The sequence below is a fragment of the Leptonychotes weddellii genome, chromosome 3 (genome assembly GCF_054177405.1).
Source record: "Leptonychotes weddellii isolate Sample4059 chromosome 3, ASM5417740v2, whole genome shotgun sequence".
NCBI lineage: Eukaryota > Metazoa > Chordata > Mammalia > Carnivora > Phocidae > Leptonychotes > Leptonychotes weddellii.
Window position 1 is genome coordinate 127,088,313 of NC_138371.1, and position 13,193 is coordinate 127,101,505.

The 13,193-nt window shown below is 40.3% G+C and overlaps 1 protein-coding gene across 3 annotated transcripts; it reads right to left on the bottom strand.

Moving 5' to 3' along the window:
* Window positions 1–4,993: 4,993 nt before the first annotated feature.
* Window positions 4,994–12,971, bottom strand: FAM216B (family with sequence similarity 216 member B). 3 transcript variants are annotated; one of them, XM_081814960.1, is made up of 5 exons: window positions 12,664–12,971; window positions 10,730–10,848; window positions 8,085–8,205; window positions 6,302–6,375; window positions 4,994–5,161 (listed from the first exon to the last, which is right to left on the bottom strand). In XM_081814960.1, exons 2-5 carry the CDS (start codon window positions 10,832–10,834, stop codon window positions 5,138–5,140), a joined length of 324 nt encoding a protein of 107 aa, XP_081671086.1. In that variant the 5' UTR covers window positions 10,835–10,848; window positions 12,664–12,971; the 3' UTR covers window positions 4,994–5,137. The 3 variants fall into 3 exon arrangements, with proteins under 3 accessions (XP_081671086.1, XP_081671087.1, XP_081671085.1); XM_081814961.1 differs by having other exon boundaries at window positions 4,994–5,211; window positions 12,664–12,970; XM_081814959.1 differs by having other exon boundaries at window positions 4,994–6,375; window positions 12,664–12,968.
* Between the last annotated feature and the right edge of the window lie 222 nt (window positions 12,972–13,193).

Genomic DNA, 13,193 nt, shown 5'->3' on the forward strand with positions numbered 1-13,193 from the left:
ATTCTTTCCTCGTCTTCTCTGATTCATCCTGCTCAGTATTAGAAATTAGTTCTCAGGCCAAGTTCCTACTAAAAACAACTCCAGTGATTCCTTACTGTTTGCCAATTAAAGTATATTAAAGTTTCTTCATGACGAAGCTGTAATTTCTTCCTAGAGTTATTTCCCACTATAATGTATATATGCTCTCTGCACTGCTGCCAAACTTAATTGCTTGTAAACATTATAGTTAATAAATATTATTTCCACTGGCTCTCAGGTACTATAAATATGTGAACATACAAATGACTAAACAGCATAAGAAAGATGACTTAATATAGCCCTCTAACCATGAGATACTTAAACATAAAATTATAATTTTGAAATAATATGTAAAGTTCAAAAAAATTCTTTGCTTGTTTCAATTATGTAGATTATCTTAAGAATTATGCAAAAATCTAAAATAACTTCCTTTTTTGTGTGTATACCCTTCTCCTGTTTTGTAGGAAACAACCTGATAGCTTAACACCTGACTTTCTCTTCCCAATTTTTTTTTTTTAAGATTTTATTTATTTATTTGAGAGAGAGAGAATGAGAGAGAGAGCACATGAGAGGGGGGAGGGTCAGAGGGAGAAGCAGACTCCCCGCCGAGCAGGGAGCCCGATGCGGGACTCGATCCAGGGACTCCAGGATCATGACCTGAGCCGAAGGCAGTCACTTAACCAACTGAGCCACCCAGGCGCCCTCTCTTCCCAATTAAAGGTCGTTTAACTCACATAAATTATACATAAACTTTTTTTATCTTAATTAACTCTTTTGTCTGATTTCATGTGTTTCTTGACTAACATTTCTATCATCCCGGTCACAATCCATTTGACATACCTCTCAGCAAAAAGCTGGCCCTTCAGTTAGGAAACGGAGCCACATTTTACATCTATTCCCAGCCTTGAACATACCATCTGACCCCTCAGCAGCTGCCCTTCCCTCTATCCACAACCCCTTCCTTTCCAGTTTTGTGCTTTAAACAGACCCCTGGACTTATGGGACTTTGTCTTCTGATCTTTCCTTATTTACATAAATACACAATGCAATACATACTAGAATAGCCTATTGAATTTAAATAGGTAATATATTTACAGTGGTGTGTGTTTTGTTTTTTTTTTTCCTTCTACAAGGCTGGGCTTCTGAAATGTCATTGACTTTCTTTTGTCAAACCATCTTGATCATCATTCTGGGCTCGTTATATTAAAGTAGAAAGTGTATTTCACTAGAACCCTCTGTTTATAAACACCTACTCATTCCCCCTCAGGGAACCACACCCCATGGGCCAGGAGGATGCTGGGAATTCGCACTGAGTGTTTGGCTTAGTTATAGTTGGGTAATTGCCTCTGACCCTGTTCCTAAGCTGTGATTTCCAATAGCTATAGGGATTTCCTCTACTTCTGACCTGATTGAACCCATTGTGTAACTGGCTCGGTATGATAGCCCTGATGTGGAGAAGAATGAACAATTCTCTGGAGGCAGACAAGGGATTGATTTCGAACACAGGGATTGATTACATTTCAGGCAACAGGACTGTAATTTAAGGGGTAAAGCAGAGTCAATGAGGCCAATATAATGGTTTCCCCTACCAGCACTGATGCAATTAGCAACTAATTTTAATTGAAAAGGTGCAGGAACTCTTGGCCCTCTTCCTCTGGCCATCAGAAAATAGGAAATGGGAGGGAAAACCAAATCAGTGTTCATTTTGGTGGAATGGTAATGCATATTTAGTAATACCAAATCTAAAAAGCATAAATCACTTTAATAGATTCAAATTTGTTATATTATGCCATTGGTTTGACCTGGCTTTGAATGAGAATAATTGGCATTTCATTTATACGAGTTATTGAAGTTTATTAAGGAGATACTTTCTCTATCCCCAAAGCCACTCTTTTTTTTTTAATTTAAATTCAGTTAATTAACATATAATGTATTATTTGTTTCGGGGGTACAAGTCCATCCCAAAGCCACTCTTATCATGTAGTCTGTGCCCCTAAATTTTCACCAAATTTGCCAAACAGAAATTCAGTTTATTATATTAGGCCTAAAGCATTCTGGCTACTGAAGTCCCTTCTTACATGCTATCATACTTCAGTAAACGTAAGGAACACCTTGGATACCATGTCTCTGATTCTGATTCACTGGTCACTAGGATAGGACCCAAGAACTTATATTTTCCTTAAGCATATTCAGTGAATCTGGTATATGAATTGCATTTTGATAAATACTGCTCTACATCTAGAGATTACATATGAACTAGGTATCAATTATTAAATGTCTTAGGCTTATCTGAAATCATTTTTTCTTCAACAGCATGTTGGAATATTGGAACACAAATCAGCTCAGTTTCAAGAGAGGGTCATGGCAAGAAGAAAGTATGCAGCATGGGTTGGTTGTCTGAAAAAACAGGCTCAGACTGAGTGTCTGGGGAAGGAGCCCTGAGTGGGTGATCCGAAGCCTGCATATGTGTGTTGGATGCATGTGGCCAGCAGCAGGGCCAAGATTGAAGTTGGATTGGTATCTGAGGGGGATTATCTGGGATTCACTCTTGGGGTCATGTAAGCATAAGTGTTTCCTCCCATTTTGCACCCTAGGCACCTCATTCACCTCACCCTAGTCCTGGCTTTGGCAGATAGCCTCTGAAACGGCTGCCGATGATCCTACCTTCGGGGATTCATGCCCTTGTGTAATCTGCGACTCTTGTGTGTGGACTGAACCTAATGACTTGTGTCTAATGAGTAGAACAGAGCAAAGGTGATGGGATGCCACTTCTAAGAGTAGGTTATAAGAGACTGTGACTTCTACCTTATACCCCCCACAGCCCATCTTTTGTTTTTTAACTCTGATGAAACAAGTTGCCATTTGTGACTATTGAGGCTTATTGGCATTTCTGCCTTATTGGGAGACCTGTGTGGCAGGGAACTGAGGGTGACCTCCAGACAACAGCCGGTGGATCCTTCCCTGGTTGAATCTTCATAGAAGACCACAGCCTCCGCAGACAGCTTGATTGTAATCTACGGGAGACTCTGAACCCGAAGCTCCAGCTAAGCCTTGCCCAGATTCCTGACCACAGAAACTGTGAGATAGTCAATACTGTTGTTTTACGTCACTGTGTCTTAGAGTAATGTTTTATGCAGCAATAAATAACTAACGTAGTGCGGAAAGATCCTGGTGGTAGTGGTGCTGGAGTGTTGGTTGTTGAACCCGAAGAACAATATAAACAAGGAAAAGTGAGAAGGTACTGAGGACACACTGAACCCAGTTTTGCGTGTTTTAGACAGTTGGGCCAGGGATGGTCCTTCCTACGGGTTGCTTCTTTTTCTTCTTCCTTACCTCCTCCAACCCTTCGCTTCCTTAGGAGGAGAAAAAAAAAAAAGCTGGAGAGTTGCTTTATCAGTGTTAACTGCTAAGCTTTGAAATTTCTTCTATTAAATGTCCAAGATTGGGGCACCTGGGTGGCTCAGTCGTTAAGCGTCTGCCTTCGGCTCAGGTCATGATCCCGGGGTCCTGGGATCGAGCCCCGCATCGGGCTCCCTGCTCCGCGGGAAGCCTGCTTCTCCCTCTCCCACTCCCCCTGCTTGTGTTCCCTCTCCCACTGTGTCTCTCTCTGTCAAATAAATAAAATCTTAAAAAAAAAAAAAAAGAATAGGGGAAGTAGAGGGGCGCCTGGGTGGCTCAGTCGTTAAGCGTCTGCCTTCGGCTCAGGTCATGATCCCGGGGTCCTGGGATCGAGTCCCACATTGGGCTCCCTGCTCGGCAGGAAGCCTGCTTCTCGCTCTCCCACTCCCCCTGCTTGTGTTCCCTCTCTCGCTGTCTCTCTCTGTCAAATAAAATCTTTAAAAAAAAAAAAAAAGTCCAAGATTATTGCCATCACCACCTCCTTGTCTATCATAAACTCCTTCCCTGAAATTTGCCATGGTTCCAAGTAAGAAGGTGACTGTATTTAATAGTGATAATATCTTCAGCCAGCAGCCACAGCCACTAGAATACAAAAATTAAAATGTCTGACATTGCAAGGATGTAGAACAACTTGAACTTTGTATACGTTGCTGGTGGGAATGCAAAATGGGGTGGTCACTTAGGAAAACACCATGACACTATCTTATAGAGTTAAACCTAAATCTACCATGTGACCCAGTAATTATACTCCTAGATAGCTATCCAAGAGAAATAAAAACTTCTGTGCACACAAAGGCTTACATTAAAATATTTATAGCATTTTACTTGTAATAGTCCAAAGCTAGAAACAATCCAAATGTTCATCAACTAGTGAATGGATAAGCAAAACTGGCATTAACAGATTGTCCTCTGTTCCCCTTTGTCTTTCTCAGGGTCCTCTCAGGTGAGTGCCTTTCTTCTAACACCATGAACAGTCATATTCCTCCTAGGCTTTGGGTTTGGGACTCAAGAGGGAGGGCATTACCTTTCTGATGGGAGAGCCAACAAGTGGGACCTTCTACACTAACTTAGATTTGTCCTTTTTACGGGCCTCTGATATTCACTTGCCAATTAGCTCTTAGAAGCCTCTATTGGAAATAAGGTGCTTCTGAGATTTTTGATGCAGGGATGCAGCTCAGAATTACAAGTGGCCTCCTTAATATTCTGCATCACTAGCTAAGGCTTACACAGCAAATATCCATGCCCATCAAAAAGAAAAAGTCTAAGGTAAAGTGCATGCCTAGCATAATGTTAGAGCCGTCGAATCGCTATGTTGTACACCTGAAACTAATGTAACGTCGTGTGCCGACTGTACTTCAATTTAAAAAAGTACGTGCAAGAGGTTCATAGGAATAAAAGGGCCATTATGGAAGAACTAGTATAGGCCAAGTGACATCTGCCACGACCTTCAGTCCCTCAAGAGGGCTACCCTATAGCTCACTGTAGTTCTATTATTTTTTTCTTTTTTTAAGCCCACCTGATGATTCTTAACTTAGAGCTGACAAGCTACATAGAGTACATGAGTCAGGACCAGGACTTGCAGAGGTCAAGAAACTTTATTCTTTATGAATGATCGCAGAGAAAAGATAAACATCCTCATCAATGGGGTATTTTTTTTTTCTTGTAATGGTAGAGCATCTTCCTTCCAGATCGATGTCAGCACATCCCTTGTCAAGCAGGTCTATAATTCCATCTCAGGCAACTCCTTTTATGGGCATAACAAAGTCATTGGCTGATTTAAATGAAGGAAGGGGGCTGAACATTTAGAATAAAGATGAAAAAATTTTTGAATTTTTGTGAGCCCCGATGACTAACTTTCCACACACACAAAATCACTAGTGATGAAAATAACTATTAAATATAACTAATATCACACTATACCATTATATGTGGTTTTGACTTGTTATCCCCCTTTTTTTTCTTTCATATTTGTCTAGTCTTGTGTGCTTGCTTAAAACCAATGAGGCCATGGCAAGGTTAGAGTTGAGACCAGTTCTTTAAGGGCTACTTCTTGTTCTGCTGAGAGTGTATCTTCAGTTGCCAGGGGAGGACGTGTGCATGAATTCTCTTGCCTGGGTTAAGGTCAACTATAGCCGGGTAGAATGAACCCAGCTGTGGCAAGTTGGTAAGTCCAAATTTCAAGATGACACAAAGGGATTGAGTCAGGCAAGAACCAGAAGATTTGGGGCCAAGTTAAATGCTATTGCTTAATGGGAAAGAGGAGGGGAAGGAGGACATGGAAACGCACAGGCCAGTTCCTGCTGAGATGATATGCCTCTGGAAACCCTGCATGCTTAGTGTTAACTTGGTGTTGGTTTGTGTATTTTCAAAATCTGCAGTGGGTGGCTTCCACAGTCACCCTGTGACTGGGAACCTGGCACCCTCTGATGACTTTCACCCTTTCACTGTTCTTGGGACTTGTCTGAGAGGTTCTAATTCAAAGGAAGCTTTTACTTTGAAAGCTTCAAAAGTCATTTCACTCTACAGATTATATGTGGAGTGAAAGGCGTGTTTACACTTAGCTCCAATTGCTCTTAAATCCCTCAGCTTGTTCTTGCTGGTAAAATTTATGCGAGTGGGAAAGAGATTATTTCTAGGTATGGAGTGTGTGTTAGAAGTTATTTTTTTTTTTCATTCTCATTCAACAAATATACACTAAGCAGCCGCTAGATTTGGGGGTACATGGGCAAAGTGCCTGTTTCAGAGCTTGTGCAAAGTCTCAATTCCTGAGGGATCCAAGCCCTGCTCTTTGAGCCCTGGGTCGAACCATAGACACAGGTAGTGCTGACAGCCATGTTCTTGTCATGGCTGAAGGCTTCTGGGGGATGGATCTTTGAGGAGCTACCTTAGCTGAGGCTCTCTTGGTTGAATCTCTAAGTACAGCAGCACGAGCCAAAGCTTCCTGTTGTGTAATGTAGCCTAAGGGGAGAGAAGTGAGAGAAAGTTCAAAGTCAACAGTCTTACAAAACAAATAAGCAAACAACCCTGCAAATATTTACGGATTCATAAAATGTCTTCTACTTCGCAGGGTAGAGACAGTTATGTTTAGCACACCAAGACTGTATGATTTTTGAGGATATGAAGTAGACTTTTCTTCTTTTGCATTTCTTGTTCATTAAGTTAATACATAGTCATTGATTAACATAACAGATCCCTTGGAGAGGGAGCTAGGCCTTGAGTAATCTGAGCATGCATTGCATATCTTTGTTTTCAAAACTTTCTTCAAACCAGAAACAGAGATATTCAGTCTCTGTCAGGGTTTTTAAATAAGTGTAGTCTGCAGGCCACCCACTACAGAATCATCAGGCTGAGACCACATTTAATAATGCTTTTTAAAAATTCAGATTTCTGGCTCTATTCCAAAGACTTTCCTGATCAGAAACTCAGAGAGCTAGGCCTGGAAATCTGCATGTTGATAACATAACGCAGGTATGTGCACTAAATACTGAATATCCCTGCTCTGGTTTCACTGGCCTCTCTGCAGTTTTGCTCTACAAACAAAGCTAGTAGGTGATGCTTCTGCAGGAATGCAGGCAATCATGGGGAGCAGGCCGCATCCTGGCTCTGCCATTTACTAGTCGCATGACCCTGGTCAAATGATTTCTTATCCACGCCTCAATTTTCTCTTCTGTAAAATGTGAGTTATAAAGGCACCTACCATCTAGAGGTGTCTGAGTTTCAAATAAGACAATATATGCAAAGTGCTTAGAACTGTGCTAGGCACAAAGGGAAGCCTAATAACAGGTAACTATTGTTATTGTTCTTGTTACTCAGTCATTGGCAAAAACCATGTCTTCCTTTTGTGCGAATGCAGGAACAGCAATATAAGGTAGATGTGCTAATGTGAAGTGAGCTGCTTATAAAAAGAAAGCTCTGCCAGAGTCAGGAGAAGAGTGTAATAGAGGCCAGCTGGAGACTGAAAATGTTTCCTAGAAGAAAAGGGACTTAACAACAATCACACCTCCAAAGGTTGTACTTAAAGTCTGTGAAGGTCTTTTGCAACCATTATTTCATTTGTGCTTCATAAAATCCCACGAGGTTGCTACAAGAGAGATGTCAGAGCACGGGGGTGAAAATGTATGCTCTTTGCCGGCAAGGCCCTGACATTCGCTAGGCGTATGTCTTGATCAAGTTATATAATCTGTCTGAGCTGCAGTTTCCCACAGCTGTAAAGTGGGGAGAAAATGAGATGTTGTGTGTAGAGCTCTTAGCACAATGTCTGGAACATGGTAAATGCTTAATAAGTGTAACTGTTATTGTGGTGAGTAAACTGAGCCTCTGAATTTGCATATCCAGCAAGGGGCTGAGCAGTGGTTTGAGCCTAGACCATCTGCCTAAGCCCATCTCCATTTCTACTAGATCAAGTTTCTATAAATCTCAGACAGTTGTTGACATTTTATAGCAATCCGTACTCTGATTTCTTGAAACCCTCTTAATTTACCCATAAAACCTTGCTTTCTATTGTCAGGGATAATCATTTTTAAACATGGCCTGCCAATTGTGTTATAATATAGCACGCTGGCAGAGGCCATTCTATTTGAATTATTTATCTGGAAACTTGACTTCTGGCTCCAGCACACAAGTCCCTCCCAAGGGTGCCTGGTTTAGGTCAGGTAGTTAAAACTCACCAAGCAGCTGCTGGTGCTGAAGGCTGTGAATATAGCGGTTCTGCAGGGCCTCCCACTGGGACCTGGAATTGTAAATCCTCATGATGCTATAAAAGTAGCGTTGCTGCCCTTGGGTTAGGTCCTGTCAAAGCAGAGCAGGTGATTTTGATGAGTTGGTGGAGTTCTATAGGACTAAGAGTGTGATGTATTCAAAGCTGACTTCTTTGGAAATAAGATATATATGTATACATATACATATATATGTATAACAATTTTATATATATACATTTCGCAATTGGAAAACAACAATTGGGTCATGTCTTCCCCTGGTTTACTTAAACAACTTCCACTGGCCTGTGTGATAGTGAAATTGGGTAAATAAAAGATTCTAGGTAAGTAGGTCAAGGTATTGGGCTGAGAGGGGTCTAAGGATTTCCAACATTTTATAATTTTATTCCTGTATTATGATCCTTGTTGAAGAAGGTAGGCTGTGAGAATCTACACAGGGCCTGACGTAGGCCAGGCCAGGGAATGGGGACAAGAGAACTTTTCACCAAGAGTTGTCAGTAAGCAGGGGAGATAGCTAGATGAGTAGATGGGTAATGTGATAAAGGTTCAACATTATTACTTAAAAGGTGCTACAAAAACAGAGAAGAAAACAAAGTCTGTGCAGCAATCAAGGAAGGCTTTTTCAATGAGGTGACCAAAACATCTGAGTCTTAGAATGAGGAGGAATTTCCCAAGGAACTAGAATACTGGTTCTCAAAGGGCATCGACATCACCTGGGAATGTGTTAGAAATGCGAATTCTCAGGCCCCATCCTAGATCTACAGAATCCTAAACTCCGGGGTGTAGGGCCTGGCACTCTGGGTTTTAACAAGCTCTCTAGGTGATTCTGTTACAAGGACACCAAAATTTGAGAACCACTGTGCTAGAAGAAAAAGGAAAGCTAATTAGTGGGAGAAAGTGGTGTAAATTTTCCTATGGGACACAAAATGTCTGGATATATTAGAAACCAGATTTTTTTTTTTTTTCACTTCAAGCAGAATATAGAGTCTGAGCTGGGGAAGGCTGTAGAGGTAGGCAGAGGAAGATCATGGAAGACTTATAGGCAGTGTTCACATTCAAATTTAAAAAATAAGAATTAAAAAAAGAGTTGAAAGATTACCTTTAATATGAGGAGCCATTGAAGGTCTTTATTTAAGTAAAGTGGTTCTCAACGGGAGTGATTTTTGACCACTAAGGACATTTGGCAATGTGGGAAGACATTTTTGCTTGTCATAAATGGTGAAATGGAGGATGGATGCTACTGGCTGTCGGCAGATAGAGGCCAGGAGCGCTGCTGAACATCCCACAGTGCACGAGACAGCCTCCCAGCCCCTCACAACAAAGAATGATCCAACCCGAAATGTCATACCTGAAAGATCACTTTGGCCCCACCGTGGAGAATGAGCTTATGGGAAGACAGGCCACTGGTAGGGAGAGCATTTAGAAGGCTGCCATGTAGTGCAAAGGAGGAACAAGAAGGACCTGGACTACAGTTACTGTTCTCTACCTAATCTGTTGTCAGTGCTTACGATGATACTGGCCTCAACATTCTAGAAAAACCAAGGTGAAATAAGTTCACCCTAGGCCACAAAATTCAAAACAGTGATAGAAGTTTCAAAAGTAGTTGATAACCATTGTTAACCATTATTTAGTTATGGAAACTAAAATTAAGTTAATTATATGTAACAGTAAAGTGGCTTTTATCTGTTAGAAATTTTGTGTGGAGTTGAAACCTCTGAGTCAGATTTTTTTTTTTTTTGATGTCTAGAGACCTTAAACTTGATATCAAAAATATATCCAGAGTGAAAGCCAAGCCAAGTACTTCACAATTTGAGGCATCATTTGAACTTTACAGTTTCTGAATTAGATGTTTTAAAAAAGAATATCTTTGAAGAAGATAATTGATTCCTAATTAAGCCTTTTCCAATGATGGAGAACAATATAATATGAAAACAGCAGTCAGTTTCAAGAGCAAAGCTCCAAAGGGCAATGAGAGTTTCCATTATATAAGCTAAAATCTTAAAAGTTATGGTTTTATTTTACAGGGGAAAAAAAAAAGTCTATGTCTTTTCCTTAGCAGAGGTCTAAACTTCCTAAATAATAGTCCTAATATTCTTACCCTGTTGTTTATCCTTCTTGAGGGGATGGAAGAGAACTGAAATTTTTGCAAAAAGTATTAATGACTGGGTGTTGTACGAAAACAATGAGTCGTGGATCACTGCATTAAACACTGGTGATGTTTTGTATGGTGACTAACATAATAAAATAAAATTTAAAAAAAAAGTATTAATGAGAATGGCTTTAAATAACTGTGACTGAAAGGAACTACCATAGCTCTCTAGCAGGGAGCTACAGCGTGGTCAGCTGTGAACTGCCCATCACTGGGAGTGCTTCAGCAATGAAGATGTGACTATCTGCAGAGCTCCTGAAATGGATGGGTGTAGGACCAGACCATCCAATTGCTCATTCATTCACCCTGCACACCATCAACATGCACTGAGTGCCTATGTTGGGCCCGATGTTACCTGAAGCTGGATAAACAAAGACAGGAGAAAAAGCCCTCAAGCCTTGAAGGAGAGACAGGCAAGTTCCATCCATTAGTGAATGATACACTATACCTTCATTAAGGGAGTGTTGTGGGTGTAGGCAGAGGAGGGGACCCGAATGCAAGGAATCCGTGGAACATTCCGAAGCTTTTGTTGTCTTTTCTGTTTTTCTCCCATTCTTTATCCCGTACCTTCAAGGAACAACAAAGCATAGCATGAAATTTCATTTTGTTCAACCTGTTTTGGGAATGGACCTAAGTAAATAAGTAAGCAAGTAAATAAATAAATAAATAAATACATGTTATTGATGTCAAGGGATAAAAAGTTTTCTCACATGTTTCTAAGTAATTGGATCTCAGCAGACTGCTTAGTTCTGCATTTTGCCCTATTCTCCCCCCACCCCAGTTGTTGAAAGAATAATTCAGAGTTTTTTGTCTTTCTGCTTCATCTTGTGTTTGCAACAAGTGGACTGTAGAACCACATCACGTCACAAGTTATTTCTTGATCATTTTAAATAATAGTTATTACCTTATTTGATTGTAAAAGTAATATATGTCATTTTTGAAAATTTGAAAAAAATCTAAAAATTGAAGAAGAAAATATGATTATCCATAATCTACTGTCCATAAGTATTGGTGGCATTTGATTGATTTCCTTTTACTCTTTTTTTCCTGGGTACATTTTGATTTTAGAAAAGAGAGACCATACTCTATATGTTGTGCACTTTCCCAGCTCATGGAATATCCCTTAAAAAATATGATTTTTAGTGAAAGTATAGTATTCTTTACATTATTCTCCATTTCTTGCACATTTTGATTTGCAATTTTACAGCAGTGTACTATAAAAGAAACTGTTAAACTTAGCTGTATTTCTTGCCACTTGCCTGACAAAATGAAGGAGCCACACCTGCTATGAGTAAGTCTTTTTTCTTTACTATATATTTTAGGGTTTGGAATCTGAGATGTCTATAATTATAAAAAAAAATTAATCAAGGGGTAGTGGATATATTAGAATAGGGTTGCCAAGGCATAGACTGAGAATTCCAAGCGTTTTCCCCTCTGCTCACACCTTTGTCCTTGCCAAACCTACCCCATTGGGTTGTTTGATTAACTGAGATCATGGCTATGGAAAGCTCTCACTTTATGTGAGCTCCTTTTCTCTCTCCTCTCCCCATACTTTATGCTCTCACGCACATGCACACACAAGAGCACACACATGTACACACTGAAGAAGTATTTTAACATGTGAGGAGTCTTTGCTTCTGAATTCACAAAGTGAAGGCTCAGATCTTCCAGAAGAGAAATTTATTAGGAAAACATCAGTCAACATCTCTGTGTGTCCTGTTTCCACGATAAAACTTATAAATTAAACTATAAATATTTTATTTAATACTGCTTTCCCTCATCGTGCACTTCAGAAACTATACCAACTAAGATAGACTTTTAATATTCTCTGTGATAGAAGCTAACACTCTATCCTGTACTCAGATCATCTCAGTATCCCTCCTCCCGTTTTCCAGATCTGTAGAGCAGAGCATAAATATTCTTCAAAGCTAGAAGGATTTCTTCTTTCCTCAAATACCATAAGGAAATGACTGACAATCTTTCTTGTGGCAACAATTCATGTGTGCTTTTCTTGCGCTATTGCTGAGGAAATCCGTCTTACCTATTCAGGTGGACTATACCTGGTAAAGTTTGATTAAAATGCTTGGAGAATTCAAGGAGGACAAATCTACCAAATATCTTTTTTTTTTTTAAAGATTTTATTTATTTATTTGACAGAGAGAGAGAGACAGCGAGAGAGGGAACACAAGCAGGGGGAGTGGGAGAGGGAGAAGCAGGCTTCCCGCCGAGCAGGGAGCCCGATGTGGGGCTTGATCCCAGGACCCTGGGATCATGACCTGAGCTGAAGGCAGACGCTTAACGACTGAGCCACCCAGGCGCCCCCAAATCTACCAAATATCTTATGCCTGAAATAAAAAGGACAAATTTGCTTAAAAGACTTACCCTGTATTATAATCTCCCCCTTTTTAAAAGCTTGTACTCATATTCAGTGTAGTTTCCTTGCAGGGTCTCTTTCTTCATGTGAAGGTGGCAGTAGAAATGCAGTCTGTTGATAAGCTGATATCCAAGCAACATCACGTGATGACACAAGGAGCTGGGGGAATTTGGCTGCATGCCTTTCCCTGCTTCTGGGCAATAGTCAACTGCACAGTTTATCTTTTTTCTTTCAAATTTTGTGTCTCATCAAGTGCCAACTTCTAAATCTACCATATCTGCATTATGTGCAGACATGAGAAAATAAAGTGCATGGAGACAGAGAGGCTGAATATTAAAGGTCAAGAAATCCACCAGGGCAATGGGCCATTACATGAATATTTCCCACATTTGGAGTCAGTACCCTCCACCCGCATTGCTCAGAATGATGAAGGAACAGTTTCTAAATATAGAGGTACAGGTATGAATTTTACTGTGGTAACCTATGGAATTGTCCCATTGCTCAAGATAATAGTCCTTTCTTAATTTTTGGAGGAGTA

What these genes read in the sequence shown, in the direction of transcription:
- FAM216B (XM_081814959.1), bottom strand. Translation starts at nt 10,834, where the DNA reads ATGGGAGAAAAACAGAAAAGACAACAAAAGCTTCGGAATGTTCCACGG. An exon ending in ACAACACTCCCTTAATGAAG is followed by an intron (nt 8,206 to 10,729) that starts GTATAGTGTATC and finishes CTGCTTTGACAG; the next exon opens with GACCTAACCCAAGGGCAGCA. An exon ending in TCAGCACCAGCAGCTGCTTG is followed by an intron (nt 6,376 to 8,084) that starts GTGAGTTTTAAC and finishes CTCTCCCCTTAG; the next exon opens with GCTACATTACACAACAGGAA.